The sequence below is a fragment of the Sander lucioperca genome, chromosome 10 (assembly GCF_008315115.2).
Source record: "Sander lucioperca isolate FBNREF2018 chromosome 10, SLUC_FBN_1.2, whole genome shotgun sequence".
Lineage (NCBI taxonomy): Eukaryota > Metazoa > Chordata > Actinopteri > Perciformes > Percidae > Sander > Sander lucioperca.
The window spans coordinates 29,571,813-29,598,424 of record NC_050182.1 but is presented as its reverse complement, the minus strand read 5'-3'; the positions used below and the strand labels follow the sequence as shown (position 1 = coordinate 29,598,424).

The window sequence follows — 26,612 nt, the reverse complement described above, 5'->3', positions numbered from 1 at the left end:
TTCTTACCTTTTTTTTCATAAGGTTTCCTCTAAATCTTATTTATGAAAACTATATAAGGCCTCCTTGTTAGGATGGAAAATAAATTATCATTCATTTAAATCAACACACAGGAACTTTTATTTTTGCTGGTTATTACTCCAGGACTAATTTAAAGAGTATTTTGCTTATAAATCAGACTTTTTACTAAAATCATGGCTAAATTAACCTGCTAGGGGCTGTGATAAAGCCCCCTGTTACTCATTATGCTGGGTGGTAATATGATTAAAATACAAGTCCAAATGAGATTGAACAAATAAAAGAAACAATTGACAAAGATAGTCTTCAAACCAGTGGCTCAAGATCAGTTAATAAAGTATGAGCCACCTTAAGGCCCTTACCATGTCAGTTGATGCTATGCTTTAAATTGTACATACTCCTGAAAATCCCCAGTTAAAACAACCAAAGTAAGCCTGGAGCTTTTGGGGGTCCCGAGTTTTGGGGCCATAGGGCTCCTGCCTGCTTTACCCAGTTGGTAATCCAGCCTTGACAGAGAAACGATATTTCATTGATTAGTTTGCATACTGCCCACACATATTCTGGTGGCAAATGTACCCTATTAAAAACTCTAAAATGCACACCATGAACTTGTAAAGTACTTCTAAATTAAATCCTTCTAACTACACATAGCATGAACATAGCAAATTGCTTATTAAACACTTTATATGTGGTCTCCTGAGTGAGTCATCTAACGGTAAGACAAAATACCTACATTTACTTGTACATTAATACTGTCATAAAGGCCCAATTATCAAAATATGTCATTGTCTAGTTTCCGGACTTGACTATAGAGACATGATTGCTGCTGCATTTATCGGAAAAAAACCCCCACATGTACATACATTTCACTTTCTGGAACTTTGAGCTTGGACTTGTCCAAAAAGTTTTTCATTTATTTACATTTCTATTCAATGAAAATGCGCAACTCACATGATGAGTGAAAGCTAGGGCATACAACATGGATAGCTGTAAAAAAGACGTATTCCAGGCTTGCAGCGCTTTAAAGTATTTAAGATATTAGAGCCCATATTCACACAAATTGATATAACGCATGTTTCATATATGGGTATGTTTATTAACACCATGAACAACAGGATACATTACAAAGTCTGTAATAAAAGTTTGATTACCTAATACTCAATTTACAGGCTAATGAGGGTATTTAACTAAATTGATGAAATTGATAAAGCCAAAAAAGCTTCTTTTTTTTTTTTTTTAACATTGGCAAGCTACTACACACTCAAGTTACTTTCAAAATAATAAACACGCCTGGATAGTTCACTTGGTAGAGCAGGCGCCCATATATAGAGGTTTACTCCTCGGCGCAGCGGGCCCAGGTTCGACTCCGACCTGCTGCCCTTTGATGCATGTCATTCCCTCTCCCCTTTCATTTCTTCAGCTGTCCTGTCAAAGGCCTAAACATGCCCAAAAATAATCTAAAATTAAATAAATAATAAACATGTGGAGCTGTACAGTGTCAAAATAAGGGTAAAAAAAACACAAGTATTACAATTGGCACATATAGGAAAGAACGAACTATAATAAAATGTGGCCATTCTGAATGCACATTCTTGAATGCACCACTCCCTTGTTGCCAATTTTTCAGAAAAACTTAAGCATCATTAGTAAGTCAGCTGTTATTGTGTTTTTGGCTTAGTGTCTCCAGCCATGATGCGATGAATCCTCCTGCGGTGGTTTTTGAGTGACTTTAGGTTTGGGTATGTACCCTGACAGACATCACATCGGTATGATTCAGACTGTTTGTGAGTAAGCAAGTGTTTCTGCAATCCGTCCATGGTGCCAAACCAGCGAAGACAAACAGGACAACGCACAGGCTTGATGGCTGGCTTGCAAGCCCCACTCCGTTGGTGAAACATAAGACTAATTGTGTTCGGGAAGTCAGAGTTGCAGTGGGAACAGCGATAGGTTTTGGGTGGGTTGGTGGGGTTGGCGGGATTTGTAGCCCGTGCACCTTTGCATCGATTCCAGGATATGTGCCTTCGAAGGGAACAGCGAGAGGAGAAAGTGTTGCCACATCGTGTGCATACAATCCGCTGCTGCTTCTTTGTTGGATTTGGAAGCTGTTCTTTGCGTGGTTGCTTCAGTGGAGGCTGATGCACTAACGGAGATGGTGGCTGCTGAGGGGGCTGTTGCTGAAATCGAAGTAAGAGAGGTTGTGATCGTTGTGGTTGTAGTCCCTTCAGCAGCTGATGATGAGGATGCATGTGGATCTGCAGATGAACTTCGTAGTCTGCCCACGAACTAACAGTCTCTCCACAAGTCGGACATGTGTAGGATTCCTGTGCATGCTTCTGCAGATGCTCCAGGAGAAGCCTTGGAGATGTAAATCCAACCCCACATTCACACGTCACCCTTCTTGGAAGTACTGAGGGCAGTGACATGATGCCCCAGTTGCCTCCATCATCCTCCTTGGTTTGACAGTCTGATGCATTGCCCATCGTACTCCGCTGCAAAGTCCCTCTATTCACCTGCCCACCACCTGTCATTGTTTGTTGCAACTGACATTTCTTTCTGTGAACCATCATGTTATCTTTGCGGTTAAAGGTCTTCCCACAGACAAAACAAGCAAACATTGGTTTCATATTGTTGGCAGTTAGTGGAGTGGCAGCCTGACTACCACTCTGTGCTACAATCCCAGGTCCACGCGACCTAAAGCCACACAGGCGTAAATGGCGCCTCAAAGTAGATGGCCGACTGTAGGTTTTCTGACACCATTTACAAGGGTAACGTTTTACACCATCTCTGACAAAATAGCGCAGGCTTGGGGGCGCCGTCTCTGCATCGTCAACTGACACAGACTTCTTCATCTCTCCGTCATTACCAACTTTCCCTGTAGAGGTGAGAACCTCCATTTCATCATCCAAGGGCATTGTCCACTGCCCTTCATTACTGTCTTCATTATCAACTGCTGCTGCATCCCAGTGGTCTGTGTTTGGCTCCATCTTTGTAGATTTGGGGTAAAATGGTGAGAAGCTTTTTGCTGGATGAGTCCAGGCCAACTGGGAAACCGCAGACTGCTCTGAATTTGGAGAGGTCACCTCTACCTTGATACGACTAGTAACTTCAGTGCCCACAGAAACACTTTTGGAGTTTTGAAATCCAGATTTAACCTCTGCATCTGCTTTGACATCACTGTTTGATCTCAATACTAGCCTTTTCTGATTAAGGGGTTTGGCCTGCAGAGAGGGGGCTGACCCTGGGCCCTGGCACTTGTGCATTTTGAGGTTCCACCTCCGTGCGTAGCTGTGCTTGCACAATGGACAAAAGAAAACTTTTTTTGAATTGTTTAGACTATGGAATGGCACTATTTTTTGGGCAAACGGTAACTTTTTTTTAAAAGAGCTTGATGGCTGTATGGTCTTGTTTCCTAACTGAGGGCATATGTGATTGTCAGGTAAGGGCAGCCGCCCAATGATAAGCTGTTTGCAGCGACGACAACATTTGATCCTCTCTTTTTTGTGCAAGAAATGATGCTCTGTCAGTTTGTCCAAATTTTGAAAGACCCTTCGACAGCGGCCACATTGAAATCTCCCGTAAGTGCCATTACTGCCAGCATCCATGAGCTTTTGACGGGTTTCAAGAACCACAACAGGTGAAAAAGTCTTAGTCAGACAGACAACCTTCTTCTTACTAGACTCAAGAATTCTACTGATGGATGGAGCATTTGTCTTTATACCGGGTTTTGCTAGCAGCCGCCTCAACTGTGCAATAGAGAGATCATTGATCGAGGACGCCTCTGATTTCGCTACTGGTGTTATATCAACAGGGACAACTTCTTGTTTGGGGATAACTAGCTTATCATTTTGAGTCGGAGACAGAGGATGTGGAAAGCGCTTCATGTATGCTGATGCCAGCAACTTCATTAGGGAGTTATTTTTGGGCAAACTCTCACCCTTTTCGCTGCCGAGAACAGAGTTTGTTTTGTCCTGCAAATGCATGTCATCTACAGTCTCTGGTATTTGCTCTGCTGTGGCTAATATGTTCTCAAGTTGTTTCTCACAGTCATCTTGAGGGGGTGTACACTGGCCTTGAGGAGTGGTTACTATGGCAATGCTATCCCGCAGGCTTACATCTGCTTTATGGTCCGTTAATGTGGGTAGTTCGACAGCTGGAAACCTTGAGGTAGAGGGGCAACTAAGGACCAAACTAGGCTGGGTTACAGTTGGAATGAATGATACATGCTGGGTGGGGAAAACATTATCACACCCTGTGTCACTAGAGAGAACACTATTACTATCCAGAGGTTGCATTAGCTGTGGTTGAGAGTCATGCAATTGCTTATGCTCCAACATAAGACTAAAGTCCTGAAACTCCTCTCCACAATCACAAATATAAAAAGATGATGAAGGGCACTGGGGCAAGAGTGTCAGTGAACTGGGGTGCCCGCTGGATGAGTCCATACTTGCAGACAGTGTTTCATGTGGGCTGATGTTAGGCTGGGGACGAGCAGGGACCTTGGCGAGTTCATTAGCATGGGTTGCCTGATGTACTAGCAAGGAGGCCAATCCAGTGAAGGTGGCTGAACATGCCACACAACGATACACTTTGGGGGATGAAGTACTTCCCTGTAACCCAAGCATCATGGCAGCCAAAGGAACAAGTCAATCCAGGCGTTGTGGTCACGCAAGGAAGTCTCCTGTGAATCACACAACACACACAAAAATGCCATCACCAAGTGAAAATGGATTATTTTGTACATTTGTTGCAAAAATAAATGTTAACTCTTTCTACTGGCATACCTGTATACGTCTAAATAATTTCTCATTCATTTCACTGTTAAATGTGACAACTCGTTTTAAACATGGTCTCATGTATATCAATGGAAAACAAAAGGAAAACTAGAGTCATATTGCGTTCTTTATAGTAAAATGTAAATTTTTATTAAGCTATATGACGAGCAAGACAGTTTGTGTGATGAGACATTACAATTTGCCATTCCTACAAAACATTGTTAGATGGGGTTTAAACAAACATGGTCTAGCTGGAACAATGCTTAAAAAGGAGAATAATAAAAGGAGAATTCAGGTCAATTTCAACATGTAGCTCTGTTGTTGTTGAGTGCTGTCAGTAGCAAGAAAAACGAAAACAATCGGTGTTGCCTACACCGTGTTATCCTCCTGCTAGCGTTAGCACCCAGGAGGTTGAAACCGTGCAAGTTTCAAACGTGCTTTTAGCCTCTTAACATGTTCGAAATGTCATTACAAATGCCTACCCACGTGAAGTGATTCCTTCCGAGTGAACACAGTGAATCTGACTGCAGTAGATAAATGCATAGGAAATGCATAAAATTTGTGCTAATTTAGCTCTGTTTAGTTCCGGTGTTGCGACGGCAAGACAAGTGCTTAGGGACCGTCTACAAACTACAACACCGAAAAGAGATACAAAAATATTTAAAAAAATAGGCATATGCTTATTTTTTTTAAGTGCTGTAGTACAACTAGCAGGAGACAAGTTATAATTGAGGTAAGTTTGGAGACACTACCTTATTTAATCATTAAATTAATACATATTTTTGTATCTCTTCGGTGTTGTACTTTGTAAGGCAAGGCAATTTATATAGGACATTTCAGCAACAGGGAAATTTAAAGTTCGTTACATAAAACATTAAAGAGCAATTAAAAACGAATAAAAATATATAAAAATAAAATAATACGAGAATAAAATCCACAGTGTAGTATAAGAAATTAAAGAAAGGCAACATCAAAAATAAAGGTCTTCAGCCTTGATTTAAAAGAACAGAGTTGCGGCAGACCTGCAGTTTTCCGGGAGTTTGTTCCAGATATGTGTATATGTGTAATATATCATTTAATTTTGACCATATGGCCTTAGCAATAAACAAGCCGTTCTTTAATGTCACCAACTGTTTAGTACCCTTTGTTTTCTTTTCTTACTTTCTTAAAAAGTATCGGTTCAGGCACCGTTAATTATGTATGCGATTAATTTCGATTAATTAATCACAGAGTCTGTAGTTAATTAGATTAATTTTTTTAATCGATTGACAGCCCTAAAATAAACACTTACATCATTTCCGTTTGCATATAGGCTGGTTTTGTGTGTTTATAATGTCAGTTGTTACTTTCACATAAATCAAGTGAAAAATGAAAAAGGCTGCCCACAGTCTGTTTGGGTGTCAGCCATAGCTGTAGCCTATATAAAAGGGTGCCGACATAAGGACGGGCGCTTCACAAGTTTAGGTACTTGTATTTTCTCATTCTGTTGCCACAATTTGGAAAGGCACAAACGTGAACCATTTCTTTTCCACAGTAGATCAACACATGTTATTCTTACTCCAAGCTTCTTCCCTTGTGAACACCTCCGATCTTCACTAATCACACACTATGCTCCGATCTGCACACTACTGTTTACCATTTCCTACAACAACTGAATTCCCGCGGGACTTCAGCGCAAGACTAGAGCTAGCTTTCAGTAATGCTATTTAGGGCTGAACGATTAATTGCATTTGCGATAATATCGCAATATGTTAAAACGCGATTTCCTAATCGCAAAGGCTGCGATTTGGTCACATGACTCGCGAGAGCAAATCAGTCTGCACTCCACAGAGAAAGCATCAACTTAGCATGCTAACGCTACACTGTACCTTGAGCTGATTTCTGTCATTCAAACAACTCTGAGTTGTAGTTTAAAACTTTTACAGCCATTTTAATAAAATGAAGGGTTTTATTCTGGTTCGAGTCCATATGTGCAGTTAATGGATACAGACACGCAGAACTGAAGGCTCGGTTGGCAACTAGCTCTGATTAGCGGTTAGCTCCGTTATAAAGATATGGAGTGGAGGAGCTGCCACTGAGAGGGGTAACAACCAGACTCTGATAAATGATGTTTGAGAGGGGTAACAACCAGACTCTGATAAATGACGTTCGGGGAGCTTTCACTGCAGCGTGGCCGCGGTGTTTCAACGGTTTTATTAGTACAGGAAATCCCATGGCAAGAACACCAGCAACTAGCTAATGCAACGATACCCTCTCTGAACAAGTGCACGCAGATCCTCTGTGCACTGTAAAAAAAAAATACACTGTTGTGTGTGTGTGTGTGTGTGTGTGTGTATATATATATATACACTATAATTTTACTTTTTTAACTGTCTAGTATGTAATTGTGTGTTGTTCATACTATAAAATTATTTATTGTTTGTCTTTGTTGAATAATACAGAAGACAAAGCTTAAAAAAAATAATCGAATCAAAATATTTGTGAAAAAAATCACAATTAGATTATTTTCAAAAATCGTTCAGCCCTAACGCTATTACTGTGCAGGCCACAGGCAACATTTGGACCGTTTCCATGTAGTTATAGTCACTGATATGGTCATAACCACTACAGTGCTCAATTACCTATTTTTGAGGGGGAAATAAACTTTAAGTTTTCGTCACGAAGGCATGACCTCTGTGATCGACTCTTCTGGGCTTTCGCTGAAGCCACCGATGGAAAAAGAGGTAGGTGACAGTACAAACTTTGAATTTAAACGGTTTCTTCACAATGTCTGAGTTGAAAACACATCTTGTTGTCACGTAAGGGCCCTGTTCATGTTGCACAGAAATTTAAATTACATTTTGTGTCTGTTAAGAGGTACAAAGGCACTCTTTAGAACATACCCCCACAACTGGCATTTTAGCTAACTGGGAGCTCTGGCCATTAGCTGCAGCAACTCCAGTTTGCTAGCACTGATTTTGGTCGTTTTTTTTCCCCTATCGACAGTACTCGGTGACATCTAGCGATCAAGATTCAGGTAAAAATCGGCCGGATTTCTGCTTTAAACCCTTAAATCTGACCATTTAAAGTTGACATGAACGGTGAGGAGAGACTTATTTGCGGCTTGCATTATCTGAATAAGCAAATGACAACGAGCTAACGTTAATGTAAACCACAAGACATAAGGTGGACATGAACACAACACCGCACAATGAGGGAAGCTACTAATGATGCTAACGAGCTTCTCACATGAGCATCTGCTACATTTACTAGCTTGGCATCTGAACCTAACGTTACCATACACAATGCCAAGGTCTTGTTTAAATATAGGCTATTGCTAGAAAGCTAACCAGGGGGAGGTGGCCGGACCACGTTCCCGGGTAAGGCCGGAGAAAAGAATAACTGAGGCTAGCAAGCTAGCTACCATGACCTATGGAGCTGCTTCTGCACAACAACCAAGCGATTTGCTATCTTCGTGTAACGTTAACCTACTCACCAGCCTCAGGAGCGTTAGCGTTTTCCTCAAATTGAAGCCACAATGACTGAGCAGGAGGAGACGAAATGGCTCTGCAGACATCTGTCAGAAACTCTCAAGGGAAACGCGGCTCCGCTCAGCTCTAAGGGGAACAAATGTATGATGCTGTGCCAGGAGGAAGAGCACCGAGTCGAGAGCTGCAGCTGGCGCGGAACGGAACCGCGCATGCGCATTTAACCCAAGCCCTTTAGGAGAAGTTCTGGGCGGTGCGCATGCGTTTTCTAGGATGAACAACCCTACTCTGCTTCTGATTGGCTAGTATTTGTTGCTTTCGTTGGTTAGGTATATACACAAATTGCATATTTTATATACACAAATGATATATATATATATATATATATATATATATATATATATATATATATATATATATATATATATATATATATATATTAGTATGAATATATTGAATGAAAGTCTGAATATATTGAATGAATGTCTGAATATATTGAATGAAAGTTGAAATGGAATCTGACGTCATTGTCTGCCGCCATCTTGTGTTTTCATTGTGATTAATCCTACCCGAAGTGTGACATTATGAGCGAAAAAGCAAGAAATCTAGTGTCAGCAATTTTGAGCAATAAAGAGATTATTAACACACTGGCGAATGCATGTATGGGCCAAAACACTGGTAATGATAATCGTATCCAGTACCGTTCTCCCAGTGAAGAAGTTTATTCATTTTTTCATCGTGGAAGACCGAAAAAAAGGAACCTCTCTGGTCAGGCAGGTCCCTTTCATCAGGCTAACATCAACACGTTCAATATATTCAGACTTTCATTCAATATATTCAGACGTTCATTCAATATACGTTTATTCAATATATTCAGACTTTCATTCAATATATTCAGAATAAGAATCATTCAATATATTCAAACTTCACATATATATAATAATTTCCTAAACGGCATGCCATATATATATACAGTATATATACAGTGTATATATATACATATATTGTTACTGTCTGGCTCAAGGCTGGCAACAAAAGGGAGGTCACACACATAGATTAGCCAAAAAGTAGTTTATTTAACTAAATAGACTAATAACACAACTTAACTCAACATAAGTGTAATGGTGAGGTGTGTAAGTGTAGAAGACATCAGTCACGTTTGCCATGTGTGGATGAGTAATGAATGGTGGGATGTGTGTTGTAAGGTGCAACAAACCAAACAAAGAACAAAATGGTGGATGGATGCAGTAGGACCAGCTGAGAGAGAGTGAGACTCCCAAGAGGGCAGTTTTTATGCCTTCTGTAAGCCACGCCCTGATGGCCAGGTACAGACGACCCTCCCAGCTCCACCTACCCGCCCACTCCCAGTACCTGCAGACAAAGAAGCAGAACATGACAGGCAGGCAGATTGGGAGGGGTCGTCACAATATATATATATATATATATATATATATATACATGTGCTGTATACAGGATGCAATTTGTACCATAGATAGTGCCACTCAGCCAGACATGCCAAAATACTTATTTATGAACTCCAAAATTCAGTGGAAAATAATCTCTAAATGAAATAGCACAACGTGGGGTCAACATAAAACATAGCACTTTCACATCACCTGTTGGCGGCTAAACAACTGCCGCTGGTAGCCGGCATCCCGGGGGTCTGTAGTGGCTATAATACAGACATAATACAAAATAATTTAGCAGAGGCAGGAATATATAGACCAGAAAGGGGGAAATTCCACACAACCCTCTGGCAAATCACACCCTGTATAATCTATGTTCACCATCCTAAGAAAACACATCCACAAACTGCTGTAAATAATGCACACTTTTTGTTACTGAGCATTAGGCCTACACATTCAGGAATATGTTTTTGCATTATTACAATTTTAGCCTGATGTCTTACCCATCTACTTATTTTTCTCAGTGTATGCACCCAATGCTAATGAGGGTCCAACTGCAGACCTCAGTCAATTACCTTTTTTCTTTTACCCCCTCATAATATTTGATTTATTATGTATTATTGTTTTTGAGGGCACATGTTAAAGCACACGTGAAGAAATCTAACACTCATGGCCCTGGACTAATGTTAATTTTGCACTGTTTATTAAGCTAGCAGAAGCTGGGGCACTTGTCCACTTGCTTAGCTGGGGACCCAGCCTTGACAACCTTAGCCAATCTGAAGCTATGGTTCTTTAAATTCAAACAGTTGGCTGTCTGCTAAGATAAAAAAAAAAATAAAAAAGAGAAGCTGCCCTAAGTGGAGGAGTTCAGGTATCTTGAGGTCTTATCCAGACTGAGGGTAAGTTTTGAAAGAGTTGTCGCCATTCAGTAGCAGGTTCAGTATTTCTTGTGGTGGTGAGGAGAGCCAGACCCCAGTATTGTTTATCTTTATGTAGAGATGACGTTGTTGACTTCGGCTATATATAATTGTATACAACATAATGCTAGCATGTCACACATAGTAGATAGACTAATAAACAGATTGTTCCTTGAGATTCAAAGTATGAACAATATATAACTAAACCAAGGATTGAGATTGTTCTCTCCAGGACTGGAAAGGAGAGCCATGTGACTAAGAGCCCTCTTCTGGCTGATTAGAGAGGTAAGAAGTGGTTGGGATGTGCTATGTAATTCATAATTACTAATAGCATGTAGCATGACCTTCACATATCAGCTTAAAAGGCAGTGCAGTCAGACACAGAAAGGTAGTACATATGCAGAAAGGTTCTAAGGACTTGAGGAAGTATTTTAGCATGTCAACTGTAAAGTTGACCATAAAGAGAAGGAACTACTGCAGTTAGTGTGGCAGTTTCAAGGCTTCTGTTTGACCAGTCAGCAATGTTCAGTACTGCAAAGTACACCCCTTGAACTACATCAGACTCAGGGCCTTGTTGGGGACAGTAACTTAGCCCAGGGCCTAGAACTGGGTCATGGGTTTCTGTAACTTGAATAGTTGATGGATTAATCAGTAGCAATCTGGTAGTTCAATCTCCTCCCCGACATGAATAATGCGTTTGACCACTGAATGGCCAGGTATTTTCCAAAGTCAGGTTCTCATGCTTTACCCCATGGAAAACAATATTATTGGTCTGCTTCACTAACCCGAGGCACAGAAGGACACGGTCACATCCAGTAACAACATTTTCTCCAGCTCCTGTAGCTCTTTAGCATGGGGACCAGTGGATTTGCAAATGTGGTACAAGTTAGAACTGCTTTCTATTTTGCAGACAGGGCACATACTATGGGCTACTTCACATCCCCTCACTGCCTTCCTCAACCTCTCGAATAAAGCAGGTACTACTGGGATGAAATAATTTTTTTGTGGCCCTCGCTTTCTGAAATGTGGATCTAGTATGTCGCAGAACTTGTTTTGCTTGTTTGGTGAAAGTTAGTCTATATCCTTGACGTTCCACTTCTGGGATTGCTCCGGTGCAGCAGGAAATTCCGCCGCGTGCATGTATTTTCTTCCGATTTCTTTGTGTTGTAATTTTAAACTCTGGTGGATTTATGAGGACTATGGTTGACTGCTCCTCAGATCTCTGCAGGGTAAATCCAGACAGCTAGCTAGCTATCGCACGACTATTTTACAGCTGCTCTGTGCAGAGCTTAGTGCTGCCCACGACGATTGTGATTGGTTTAAAGAAATGCCAATAAACCAGAGCACGTTTTTCTCCTATCCCGGAATGCTGTGTGGACTAGCCAGACCCTCCTCTGCTCCGCAGCGTGTGGATGGTTTGGCAAAGCGAGACTAGGTGAAGGCTAAATCACTTTCCTAAGATCTTGGCATAGGGCTAACTGACTCATGGCACCTCAGCCAGGCTGAACATGTTTATGACCTCTATCTACATTTTCAGCATATGGAGACAACATTCATATTTTTTACATTCCCAGACTGCTCCAATATCTCATGCTCCTCCAGGGCTCCCGTGTCCTCTGACATGGCAGGTATTAAGAGGTTTAAAGTTGAGGACCATATTGCTACCAGGTCTTTTCAGAGTTAGACACTTACTCTTGATGGTGTGATCCAACAAATAAAACTTTTTAATAAAGGAACATTTTGTGAAGAAGTCAAAGATAGTAATTTTCTTCCTCCTTATGCCTTTGTAAAATTCAGTATTGGGATATAGATGACTGGGCCCACATCACTTGGACAGATTCACAATGTCATTTGTGTCCAAGATTACAAGAAAAGCTCCATGATATGATTTCATATTACTGTGGTTATGCAGCACATAAGGCTACTCCAGAAAAAAAAGTCTCAGCCAGTTAACTGGACTCTTTCAACGCAAGTTCAGCAAAATTTTAGATTTTCTTGTGCAAGAACACGGCTCTTTTACAGAAACCAGAATTACTGTACCTGTTGCTATGACAACTAATGGCCTGAAAGTAACCAGCTGTGCCACACTCTGTGGTGCTGAGCCGGTGCTTCAGTTCCGATCATCCATCCAGACCAACTTGATATGGTTAGGAATATATAAAGCTCAGGTTTGTATCATTGTTAATCTTTGCAAGGCACTTTAATTGTATGTTGTATTCTAGTAAAATATATTTTATCGATTTATTGAATTAGAATTCCGTTTGCAATGAAAACCCAAAATGAATCTAATCTTTGACAATGGTTGTGGGCCTTTACCACTAAATCTACCTTGAAATGCTTTACAGCAAATTAGAAGAAACAAAAAAGGCCACTACATTTTATACATATTTTGGAGAATGAAGACAGAAAACCAATCTGAGATAGATTTTTATCTTATCTTAGATAGTTTTTAGCCCAACCTACGTCTTTAAACTGTATGAGGAAACCCAAACAGACAGAAAGCACATGCAATCGCCACACAAAAAGGCCCCAGGCTTCTGCTTGACACAAACCAGCACCAACTTCCCACATCACTAACCACTGATCTGCCACACTGCCTGTGCCTATTGAGTGGTAGGCTATACTGTGATTTATTATTTACATTTTTTGTGCATTTGCTAATAAAAGTAAAAAAAAAAAAAAAAAAGTATATTGGCGAACTAAATGTTTAAAGCTCTTCCTTGAATGCTGGCTATGACTATATCTGTAAGATTTTTTCTTTTTTAAATTTGTAATAACCACACAACTGCTCTCAAATCCAGAACAGTCACTACATTTTTGCTCCAGTATGTCACCTTGCTGATGCACAATATTAGACAAAGTATTCCCTATTACTTCTATTTTGTTTGTGGCAGTAGTATTAACTAAAAACATAAATGTATTTTTTTGGGAGTTTTAGACATAGCTCTAATTTGGGTTGATGGAATGAAGTTTTCATGACAAGCTTAATTTGTTAGTTTTCCCAAAGTACACAGAAATACAAAGAGAGAAAGACCCACAAATATATTTTCTGGTTGACTTTACTCCTTAATTGAATGCATCAAGTCAAATTTCTTTAGAAAGGACATCACTGGTTTGTGAAAATAATATTCAATTAGAACACATTTTGTTTGTATGTACAAGAAACTTGCAAACCACAAAAATGCAATCCATAGATGCAGTGAAATGTTAAACTAAAAATTCAAAAATGATCGATTGTACATTAAGTAAAAAAAAACTGCCAATAGATGTTAACAAAGCAACACATTTCTAAAAAATGTCTAACATAAAATAAATTGTTAACATAAAAAGCCGTTATCGGTTAGCCATTTCATAAACATCTCATCCCATCATTGTCTGTATTCATCACACAGAATGTTAAACAGCTTTACACAATTTTGTCATATATTTACAAACACTGTCAAGAAACTATGTAGCTAATTTACTGTATACAAGTTCAAATATTAGAACTAAAATATATACAATGTAAATAGAAACACAGGTCATAGTTACATGAGCCAACATCTTTGTTAATATGTAACAAAGGCCAAAAATACAAACTGGATCTAAATTGTAAGGTATGAAGTAACTTGAAATCCCAATTAACTTTAGCTAGTTATTCAAAGTGAAGATAAGGTAGATGGTAGGCAACAACCACTACTGAGAAGACCCAGCATGAGTCTGTTGATGTTCCTCCAGTAGGTGAGGAAAAGCAAAGGCTTTGTCACATTCTGTGCATTCATAGACAACTTGGCCGACGTGACTTTCTTGGTGCTGCTTCAGATGAGACCACTGGCTGAATGACTTGTAGCACATTTCACAGCGGTACTCTCCAACTTCTTTTTCAGCGTGCAATCTCATATGCAAAGAGAGATCTTGTGCTGAACTGAATTCCGTGACGCACTGGGTACATTTGAACTTGCTTTCCAATTGAGCCGTCTCTTTTTGTCGATGCCTTCGCTCGTGCTCTCTGAGGTACCGCTTCCTGGCAAACGTTTTTCCACAAAGCTGGCATTCGAATGGCTTCTCATTTTGGTGCTGTTTATTTTGATGCTCCAAAAGACCACTTTTTGAGTAGAACTGCATTGAGCAAACAGGGCAATTGTACAAGTCCTCTCCAGTAACGTCAATCTCCTCCTCTCCTACTGCTTGATAATAAGTTGGAGGGGATGTCTTAGCTGATGGACTTGAGTATTCAGCCTCCATTGTTGAATGCTGTTGATGGGAACAGTGGTGCTGGCAGAAAGCATCTTTTCCCCAAAAGCTCTGGCCACAGTCTGTGCATTCAAATTCAGTAGCTGATATAACATGAGAGCGATTGTGCTCTTCAAGCTTACTTTCAGAGGGAAATGTCATTTTACAAATTTTGCATTCAAAGATACCATCAGGATGCGTGGGAAAATGACACATCAATTCAGTGGCACTGGCAAAACACTGATGGCAAACTGGACATATGAAACCGTGTGCTAGACCTTCATCTTTACCTTTATGCTTAATTTCTGCTGAAGTATCAACATGGCTCATCAGATGGCTGTGGAAGAGCCGAGATGAGGAAAAACTATTGTTGCATTGATTGCATGGATATTCACTAGTAGACGATGATAGTTGATGGGTGGTCCTGTGCTTTTTCAGGTGAGATGCATGCAGAAAATGTTTATCGCAGTCTGAACACGAGTATGGCCGCTCTTTGGCCGCCATGCAACCATGTTCTGAGAGCTCCTCTGGGTCTCTGAAACGCTCACCACAAACACCGCAGCGATATTTAAGTTCTTTGGGGGATACGGATGAACTTTCAGTATGTGAAGCAGACTTCTCATGTTCTTCCCTTGGAATTGAAGGTGGGGGGTGATCACCTGACTTAGAGTGGCTTTTCCGATGCTCAGCTCTACTACTCTTGGAGGGAAACACCAGATTGCATATATCACATGGGAAGTTCTCTTCACGATGGGTAGACATGTGTTCTGCCAACTGCGAGGGTCCTGTGAAACTGAAGTCACACTTGGAACAACGGTACGGACGGCTCTTTCCATGGGTGTGCTTGTGTTTACGCAGTGCAAAGAGTGAGACAAAACCCCTGCCGCATGCCTGACACTGAAATTCAGACTTGTGCATTCGTTGATGCTGCTGTAACTGGGATGCCTGGAAAAAACATCTACCACATTCTGCACATTCATGTGGTTTTTCACCCAGGTGACACCGCTGATGATCCTCAAGACTTTCTGATGTTGGGAATGTCTTGCCACACACGTGGCACGGGAAGTAAGGCGCAGAGTCGGAGTCGCTGTCCTCACTGCCGTTTTTTTCATCTTCACCGCTTTCACCAGTTGTACTGACTTGACTGCTGGATTGTTGTTCAGTGCTGCATTTGTCAGGTACAGTTCTCCCAAGATCCCGCTGCTCTTTTTTATGCCATCTTCTATAATGTCTTGCCAGTGATTTTTTGACAGAATAAGCCTTGTTACAGAAACGACAAGTGAATGTATCATCTGGATGCTCTTCTCTGTAATGATTACATAAAGATGGTCTTGTCCAAAACCTGTAATTACACAGTTTGCAAGCAAAAGGCCTATTTAGGTCATGGCATGTTCTGTGGATTTCAAGCTCAGATTGGGTGTAAACCACCTTGGAGCAGTCAGGGCAAGAGTATTTCCTATTATTTTCATGTAGCTTCATGTGTCTTTCAAGATTTCCTTGACTAGCGAACACCTGCCCACACTTAATACATGAATTGCGCTTTTTCGCTTGTTCCTGTCTTCCATGGTCTTCAAGGTGACTAATAAGCATTAAGCCATCTGTGAAGCTCTTATCACATTCTGAACATTGGTACTGCACAGCTTTCTTCTCTTTACTTGGGCTGCTTTGCACCTGATTTTCTTCAGAATTTTGTGGGGATTCGGCCATTAAGTCATCTTTGTGGGAGAAGTTGGTCTGCAGAACCCCAGTGCCAGCTGAAGTGGAGGCGTCTTTAAACACTAGAACAGAGTCATTCAGCACAAAATCAATTTGTGCTTTCAAAGGTACTTCCAACTGTTGGGTTGTACTTCTCTCTGAAATGCGTCCAAATCTACATTTCCTGTTGTGATTACGGAGAAGACTTTTATTCCAGAAGCCCCTGTTGCATCTTTTACAGTTAAAAGGACACTTCATTGTGTGTACACGCAGATGACCAGTTAGTCCAGCTTTATTTGTAAAGGACATATTGCACTCTGGGCAGGAAAATTTATTGGGGATCTCACTATCAAGAGATGTATCTAGTTTACAGATTAAATTGGCCGCATCACTAAGCTGTTCGTCACAACTGTCATCCAAAGGCTCTTCTTTGATGTTTGGTATATTCAACAGATGGTGTTGTAGGGGAGCAGTGGACACTGGTGGTACCTTTGTTTCCAGCTGGTGTGCATTTAAAAAATGCTCCTGAAGCTGTGAAAATAGCAAGAAACGGGAACTACAGTATGCACAAGAAAAGCCTTTTGGTGGGCTTTCAGAGGTCGACTGTCGGAGTTGGCCAACGGTGGACTTTGATAATATTGGTGTTTTTTTGGTGCACTTTGTGGAATGACGCTGCATATAATCCTTCCTTATAAATCTCTCACCACAATAATCACAGGCATATGGCCGCTCTCCTGTGTGCAGTCGGGTGTGCACACCCAATTGCCAGCTGTTCCCAAAAGCACGGGGGCAATGACTACATACATATTTGTGCGTTTTGTTCAAATAAGGATGGATACGCTGTATAATTCTATTTCTCACCGCTTTAAGTGGGGTTGTCACATTTTCTGTTGGTGGATTAGTTTCCAGTGTAGTTTCTTTGGAAAACTTTCTGCACCTCTTCATCTTCAAATGCTTTTTCAGAGTTTTTTCATGAGAGAATGACGAGCCACAGCGTGTGCACTTGAATAGTTTAGTAGTATGGAACAAAGTGACATGTCGGGAAAGCTTCGACTGAGTTGCGAAGCTCCTTGAACAGACTTCACACTCAAATGTCTCCTGCTTTTCAGCAGGCTCCAGGCCAAACCTATTTTGCCAACCCTTGCCAATATCATCCAAACTGATTTTGGGAATACAGACTTCCAATCGTGTTCTTTTCCCTCTACAGCGAGTCTGATGTACTTCCAGATGATCATACCTTGAAAAGCAGCTGTCACAGGCTTTACAGCGATAAGGCTTCACTTCGTTATGTGTCAAAATGTGACGTCTCAGGCTTCGTGATTTCATGAAAGTCTTGGTGCAGAATTTGCACTTGTACTCAGATTCAACTTCTGTTTGGGGCTTTTGTGCTTCTCTGAGAGTAGGTGTCTTTGATAATTGAGTTGCAGCCTCACCTTTGACTTTCGACTGCCCTTCAACACCATTACAGAAAGCTTCATGCTGCAAACACATTATCTGACTTCTGTATCTGTGTCCACAGTGCATACATGCATAGGGTTGCACACCAGTATGTGAAATAAGATGTCTCAAGAGTAACGATCTGTACCTAAACCTCTGTGTACAGTGAGAGCATTTAAACTGAAGCATCCTGGTTGCATTTGACCTTTTTTTATTTGGCATAGGGACATTGTTCGGCTGCGTAGTGCTTTTACAGACATCACCATCAGGAGATAAGTCAGTGTTGAGCTCTGTAGTTTCCATGCAGTTCCTCTGATGTTGATTTAATTTTGTAAATCCAAAGTACTGCCCACATCTTGAGCATAGAAGCAGAGTGTTTGTCTTGTGGCCACGGTGATGATTTTTCAGGCGGATTATCTTGAAAAACCTCCGTGGACAATAGGAACACTGATGTTGCCCCTTTGTCTTCGTGTCAGACTCCATTGTGACAAGATGTCTGGTTTTACCAGGCAAACACTTCTCATGATGAAGTTTAAGGTACAAGTCACGGTAAAACTGTTTTCCACAGTTAGAGCAAGAAAGGGGTTTGTCTCCAGTATGTTTGATCATATGGCGCAGCAAATAGCGGCGAGTACTGAAATTATGTTTGCAAAATGGACACTGGTTTGTTGACGACCCAGATATATGCGTAAGGCAATGTTTTCTTAGAACTTGGGGATCATCAAATGCCTCTTTGCACAAGGAACACTGTAGCTGTTTTGGTCCACTCCGCTCTTTTACGGATTCCATGGACTGCTGTGGTTTTAATGGTGGTCTCTCATCAAGCTGACTTGTCTTGTTTGCCTTTTGTTTGTGGGTGTCTAGATGCCTAAGGAGATATGCAGGATACTGAAACTGCTGATGACAGTCTGGGCATTGAAGCTTTCCCCTTTTAAGATGTGAGCTTCTGTGCTTGATCAGTTCTCCAATAGTTGGAAGAATCTTTCTGCAGACAGTGCACTGTATCCTCCTCTGGTGAACGCTTTTATGACCAATCAATGAGGCACGTTTCTTGAACCCTTTTCCACATTCCAGACAGCGGTATGGTCTTTGACCTCTGTGATTGCGCTCATGTTTCTTTAGCGACTGTGGTGTGTCGAAACACTTTTCACAAAAATAACAGCTCAGGGCAAGACTGCCATTTGCTTCACTTGATTTTGAGTTATCATTACTCACTCCAGTCATTGTAGTACTTAAAGTTGCTGGTTTGGACAAGGTAGACAACAGTGAATTCCTGTACTTGAACATTTTGCCAGTGAGTTTAAACAGCTCATGTTTCTTCATATGCCTGTATATTCCAGAAGCATGATAAAAAACTGCTGGACAAAGATTGCATTTGTAATGTGGCAACGTGTTGGGAGCTGCTAAAAATGGGAGTGCTTCTTTTTTTGGTGTCATTTCCTTAGGCTGTTTATTCTGTTCACTTTTATTTAACTGCATTTTCTGTTCAATTCCCTTTGTTTTTTTCCATTCAACCTGCTCCTTTGATTTAGCCCTCTCTTTTGCAAGCCGATTAACACACTCTCTGAAGCAAAATGTTTTAATATGTCTATATCGGTTAGATGGTAAAGTAAAGGTAGCGTGGCACAAGGGACACCGATATTTACCGGCAATTTTTTCCTTGCCACCATATATTGTTTCTCTGACACAGTGACGCAAATGTCGAGCCCTGTTGTAAGAGTACTTGAAAAGCCGTGGACAAAGAGGACATTTATATAATCCCGTTGTCTCATTCTCCAGTTTTTGGCTTTTCCCACCACTGCGTTTTGTGGTACACAGACTTGATGAAACTGTCAAACTCTTGCCCTTGTGTATGTTGTAGAAGTGCTTTTTGGCCTTGTCTGCAGTTGTGAAGCTTTTACCACATACACTACACAGATGAGTTTTGGAGATGTCAACAAGCTTTACGTAACATCCGGGCAGATTTGGATATGGTTTGTTCTGTATCAAGCCCTTTTGTGGTGGTGTTTCAGTTTCTTTGATAACGACATCAGAATCCGTAACTGAAAGGTTAAGCTGCTTGCATCTTCCAGGTATACGCTTGTGTCTTCGCAGGCTACAAGACTGTGCAAAATATGATTCACAACCATTACACTTATAGGGTGTTTTGCCAGTGTGAGTCCTCATATGCTTGACATAATAAACCATTTTGGAAAATATGAGTTTGCACTTAATGCACCTGAGGCATCTGCGATGTTTTCCTTTTTTTGCTAGGTTGGAATCAGAAGAGAGCTGAGGGCGTTCTTTGGTTACACAACACACATGTTTCTCTGCTTGTTCCTTCCTCATCAGGTAGAGATCACAAGTCTTGCAAAACTGGAAATTGTGCACTGAATGGCAACAATGGTGGTGTTCAATTAGATCATCTACATTGTGTGTTGTGTGTTTGCAATCTGCACAATGATAAGAGTTACTCATTCCATTTACGGACTCTGAGGTCTTCAATATTACGACAGGCTGCAGACGTTTCCTCATTTGTATAGAGAATATGAGTTGAGGTGCTTGTCCTTCTGAATAGTTTATACTGTTACTGTCAGGTCTGGCCCCAGAACTGTCTTTATCGTGACTTGTGTCAAGTTTTGTTTCATCAGCATCACATGAAGAATCTTCTCTTGACAGAGGTTCACCATACAGCACGCCAAGCACTGACGGATCCACTGCAGATGTGTCCAACTCCAACGACTCTCTTGCATTTTCAGCAACATCGACATTAACATTTCCTGTTTGTTCGGCCACTGGACTTTGGTGTAGTGGCTGATACTGATCTGGAGAAGTTGCATTTGTAATCTCTGCTGGACTTGTCCATTCCTTTTGTAGACGGGGATTTATGTCTGTGCTTGAGGTGTTTGACTGTGAACAGGATTCTAAACCATTAGAAACACTTGGCTCTTCACTGCCACTTGTCACAGGATGGTCAGTGCAAAATGGTTCTATAGAGGATGATGTGGTTTTCTTCTCTGCTGCACTTGTCAATTCTTTTTTTAGACATGGATTTACATCTATGCTGGAGCCATTTGGCTGTAAGCAGGATTCTGAATGACTTGCAACACATTGCTCATTTTTGTCACTGGCATTGCTGAAATGACTATCACTTATCACAGCAGTCCAACAAATATTATCCTGAGCTACACTTTCAGAAGACTGGTGCTCAGATAACTGCAAACAGGATTCAACATCATGACCGTTACTTTTCAAGGTACTTTTGCATTCCCTCAGTTCACAAGTGACATCTTTAGAATCTGACACTTTCATATCCAGTGGATCTGATGATTGATAGGTTTTTGACTGGATCTCTTTCTCCTGAAAGTTAGTTTCCATATTTTCATCTTGACCATCAGTGGGGTTAGGATTTGGGGATTTCTGCTCATCAAATGTCTTATTTTCAAATGCACCAGATTCCTTTCCTTCACTTTTTAGGTCTTCACTTTTGTCCTGTGTGTCTTCTCTTGTATTTCCATCATGACCATCTGTTGGGTTGGGATTATCATTTTTTTGGTCAAAAGATTCCTTAATTTCCTTTCTTAGGACTTTCTCATCTGAGTGATCTTGCTCATTGTCCAATGTAGTCATGCTATTTGGCGCAGTTGCAGCAATTTGCTCCTCCTCATTGCCATATGGGTAGTCCTCTATTCCATCACCAGCCAAGTTTTCATGGCCACTCATCGAGAGGTTTGGATTTTTTCCTTGAGTGAGCTCTCTCTCCACATCCTCCTCTCTTTTCTGATCTGGGCAACCACCATGATCATTTCTATCCTCTACAGTCTCGCTCCCTGTAGTTGTCTCCATGCTAAATGTAGTAGAGGGCCGATGGTGTCCTGCATATGATTTGACATTTTCTTCCATCTTGTCTTGTGCACATTCAACTATGTTTTCTCCTGTCGTCACATTTGATGTACTTGGCAGAATTACATTAGTCTTTGACATATTAGGGCACAGACTCTGAGTCGGAAGCAACACATTTCCAGCATCAGTGAAAAGCCATTCCGATGAGCTGTGTGTTGTAGCAATACTCATTTTTGGTTTTGGAAGTGAATTACTTGCCATGAATTTACAAGAGGGCCTTGTTTCACCCACTTCTGCTTCCGAGCAGCTACTGACATCTGAGTAGTCTTCAAGAAATGATGTAGCTAGCATTCCACAGTCTTGCTTAAGTTCTTGTAAATCTGTTGTAAAAGATGAAGGATAAGATCCCAATGTCAATAATCCATCTGTGCCAAAATCTGAGATACTATTTCCGCATCTTGGCAAGTAATCTTTTTCCATTTGATCTACATCAGCTTGCCATGGTGTTTCCTTGCAGTATCTTTGGTAAAGACAGTCTGGACTGGGATTTTCAATACTGAGATTTGAGTTATAGTTTGTGTTAAAGTTTGAGTTTGTTGCAGGGACATCATGTGAAGACACTGCGTTGGGGAAGTCATGATGTCCAATCAAGTTCTCTATATGCTGGGAAATACTTCCCTCTGACTCTGATGTCCTTCTCAAAGTGCTTGGATCTGATGATAGAGGTGGAATGTTATGGAAGTATGAATCCCACCCATTGGCCATTCTCTGCAAGGAATGGAAGCCAGGGCTTATTTTGCCCAATCCTGAAACCACAAAAAAAACATAGAATTACAAAAGACAAACTCCAACCATTTTCATGAAAAAAATACCCTACACAATAATTGAAAAGAAAATTCTGACCTTTTCATGGACACATAGAACCAGGACTATCCAGGATGTGGGTTACATCTAAATAGAAATCTGGGAAAATAGACATTGATTAATATTATTATTGTGAACATTTTACAAGCCACTAAAGAAATGTATTCTACAAATTATATCAAAATTCAATCCAATATGAATTTGCCACCAGATAGATTTACAACTTACAGTTCAGTCTGTTTAAAGTGTGGATGTTAAAATGTGACCAGACAAGGGGGGACTACACAAATTCCCTCTGTAAATTCTATTTACAGTAGTGGAGGGGTTTAGTTGTCCCTGGGAATCTTGCAACTATGTGATCAGGTATAACTGTTCTTACCAAAACTGGGAAACTGGTAACCTGACTCCGCCAGATGGATTGCTTCGCATTTGCTCGGCATATCCATCTGGGAACTTTCTGTTGGAGAACTTTTGGGAAGGGGCGAAAACATTGGTTAGCTGATTGGATAAACCATCTGTCAAACACCACCTATGTTAGTGATAGACGGGCCAAATCAAGCAATCAGATCAACGATATGTCAAACTCTTGCCGAAACCAGTCGGGAGAAGAGCAAAAACATCTTTTCCTCCGAGAAAAGCCTCCAGTGCCGTTTTTTGCTCTTCTTTCAATGAAGGAATACTTTCTAATTCGGATAAAAATTGCGCGATAGCTACACTCATCTCATCTGTGGAAGCCACCATGTTGTTTAGACTGAACAGTCGCTTCTCATTGCGTCACACCTAAATCTGCCTCAAAACCAACGCTGATTGGTCGGTCGTTTGGCGAACGGCTCCAAATTTTCTCTGTCTCAAGATGCCAGACTGATCTGCGAGTGGAAAACTGGAGCTCACGAGATCAGGATGGTCTCACGAGGCTAGGAAACTGGGGGTCCTCCCTCTCATAGCAAGGTTCTTTTTTTTTTTTTTTAAATATTCGAATAATAATCAAATATTGAATGCTCAAATGCAGCCTGTTATTGATATGTACTACACTACTCAGGATTATGCATTGTCAATGCCACTATAAGCATGTGGTTGTTGTTACACATTCTGTCCACTAGATTCTGTCCAACATTAGCCTGGCCTTGAAGGGGACCTACGTCACGGCGCATTGCATTTCTGACACGCCGCTCTCCGTTTACTATCATTTTCCACCACTAGCACCCAGCGACAAACACAAATCAACAGAGAACTCTGTAATGGAACATTATCTAACAAGTGTATTGAAGTGGCTCTGTTGTAAAGGCTAACGGTGCTCAGTTAGCACAATGACATCATATAGAAAGCACAGTCGAAACGATTTGTCATAAACTAAGTAACATAGTGTTAGCCACGATGCTAACGGCATTGATAACTAAGCCAAGCGGTACTGTCACTACTATTTTAGTGATTTATAAGCAACCCGTTTCTTGCAGATTGTCACGTTACTGAAAATACAGCTATTAGAAGGTAACATATGAAGTTGAAGCTACTCTGACAGCTATAGGGCAGCTAACATTAACTTAAGCTGTCCCCATGAAGCTCCTAAGCAGGCTCTGACTGTCTGTGCCCATGCACCAAACAGGCACTTATAATACCTGGCCTTCTTGGAGTCTATGGGTGGGATCCTGGAGAGGGCACTGCTAGGGGATTCCATAGCCACATAGCTGAAAGATTTTAGCACTCATATGGGCAACAACAGAGAAACCTGAACAGGGGTAATTGGAAGGAATGGCCTGCTTGCTCTGAACCTTGATCTTTTGTGCTTTGTTGATGGACTTCTGTTCTTGTCATGTATTGTCCAAAACACCATGTGAGCATTAAGTAAGTCATAAGGCTACTTGTTACAAAACACTTTAAGCAAAAGATTGATCATTGACTTTGCCGTTTTATCAAATCTGGGGCCATATGTCTTGGAAACTCGGTTAAAGAGTGGAACTGATCACCATTGGGTGCGGAGTTGGATCAGGTGGCAAAACCAAAGGTGTTGTGAGTATGAAGCAGGAACACCTGGCATTTCCATATCTCATGGGAGGTTGGGACATTTGACTGGATTGTATTTCATGTCTCACTAGTACCTGAAGCAACAGACCCCAACCAACGCAGCCCCCTGCATTGTTTTAACACAGGGCTGATTTCGGTCTGAATGACTGTTTATCTGTCTTGCATGGATAGGTTGGACTCAGCCAAGACAGACCCATTTCAGCTGGGAGAAGACCCATATGACAATGTGAACAACAATCTGAGGTCTATCAATTGGAAGTCTTAAAAGTCCCAGTGGAACAGAAGTTGGAGCGTCTTTAGCTTCTGTACTGTGACATATTTCCTTAGAGTTTACCTCAGTACTGAGGACTGTTGGCAATGGCTCCACACAAACTCCCCTAACCTGTTGTTGCCGTTAGATCAGGAGAAAGACGAAAGACTGGCCCTTCTCTTCTTCCTGTCCCCCTACTTCTGGCGCTCGTGAAAACAATACCAGTGTCACTGTCTCAATATGCAATGCTTTTTATATGCTTCTGTGGATTTACACACTGCATTAACTCATTCTTTGTTTTTGTTTTTTTAATCTTGAATGCAGATGCTGTTCCTCCTTTCAAAGAACTGCTTCATTAAACTTTTGCTATCAAAAAACTTTTTCAGGAGTACTTAAAAGCAATAGCAGTGACAATCATGCATTTCAGATAGGATATTCACATCACATCTACTCACATAGTTCTAATCACACATTCACATCTACTGTATGCAATTCCCTTTCAAATAAGCATTTCTCAAAGAAAAAACTCAAAAACTTAACTAATATAAAGAACCTTTTTTACCTGGTATTGAATGTCTGCTGCCATCTAAATCTCGAAAGACATCAATCCTGGCTGCCTGTAAAATTAAAGGAAATACAATTATTATTAATGCTATCACTTGTTTTGCATTTTGTTTATGCAGGATAAAAAAAATGGCATCGTGGCTATTGATCTAGACAAGACAGAAATCAAAGCTTGTGCCTGTGAAATGGGTAAAGGCCGTTTTATGCTTCTGCGTCAAATCGACAACGTACCCCCGCAGACCCCTCTGCGTCTACCCCGGACCCTAAGCTGTAGCCTGACATGCACCTCTCCAAAAATGTAACTACATGTCGCAGCGACGCACGTCGCTCGGCCGTGGCTCGGTAGCGTTGCATTTACCCTGACTCATTTCCTGGTTCTCCTTCTCCATAAACAACATGAAATCAAGGAGAGGGTTAACTTTTCCTGCTACAGATTTCCCACCATGGTCAGAAAACACAGGGGAGACACTTTGTTTCTCTCACTATGACTCTAAAGTCGGTACTTGCTCCGATGCTAATCGGCATCACTCTCACTTCTCCCTCGCTCTATCAGTATAAACATCTGGCCACTTATGTAGGCTACAGCGAAAGCTCTGCGTGGAGCCTCCGCAGAACCATAAAACAAACTTTAGGTTGCTATCCCTGTGCCATAAGTAGAGAAAAATAAATTAAAGAATCATAAGATATTGAAAAACATTCTTCATTTTTCAAAACATCTACAGCCAGATGTGCATGCTTACAAGTACAGAAATGACAGCCTGGTTTCATTTACAAATTCTTAAACTGGCTTGCGCTTGCAGGACTCCATAATGCGACCTGAGACCATTTTCTGAGATAGTGTGAGTATGTTTTTACAAATACTTGCACATGTGCAACCTGCAAATTTGACAGTTTTTTAATTTCATATTGAAAAACCAGGAGGGAGCGAGTCTGCCAGAGTTAGCCAATGTGTGTGAGAGGGGGAGGGTCCGTGAGTAACTAGTCAACTGCGAGGGTAACATCACCTACACTCGTGTTTCACTTTCGTGGCGTCACACTCATCATCCTTAAAAGTCAACCATGGCGAAACATGCACATGCTGTTGCACGGCACTGTTGTTACAATGTTTCCAGGAAAAACATGATGTTGCCGTCCATAATCTATTTATGAGTGGTGATCCGCAGCCGAG

At 41.1% G+C, this 26,612-nt stretch overlaps 2 protein-coding genes across 2 annotated transcripts in view; both read right to left on the bottom strand.

Annotated features, from left to right (window-relative positions):
• Nucleotides 1–1,092: 1,092 nt before the first annotated feature.
• On the bottom strand, nt 1,093–8,498 carry im:7147486 (zinc finger protein Xfin). The gene is made up of 2 exons (XM_031298840.2): nt 8,264–8,498; nt 1,093–4,694 (listed from the first exon to the last, which is right to left on the bottom strand). Exon 2 carries the CDS (start codon nt 4,639–4,641, stop codon nt 1,675–1,677), a length of 2,967 nt encoding a protein of 988 aa, XP_031154700.1. The 5' UTR covers nt 4,642–4,694; nt 8,264–8,498; the 3' UTR covers nt 1,093–1,674.
• A 5,121-nt stretch (nt 8,499–13,619) lies between these two features.
• Nucleotides 13,620–26,612, bottom strand: part of znf1035 (zinc finger protein 1035) — a 29,532-nt gene continuing 16,539 nt past the window's right edge. The window contains exons 2-4 of the mRNA XM_031298839.2: nt 25,443–25,497; nt 22,648–22,707; nt 13,620–22,550 (exon numbers count right to left, since the gene is read on the bottom strand). Coding sequence (XP_031154699.1) covers nt 14,254–22,509 — 8,256 coding nt within the window. The 5' untranslated portion in view covers nt 22,510–22,550; nt 22,648–22,707; nt 25,443–25,497 and the 3' untranslated portion in view covers nt 13,620–14,253. The remainder of the gene's footprint in view (nt 22,551–22,647; nt 22,708–25,442; nt 25,498–26,612) is intronic.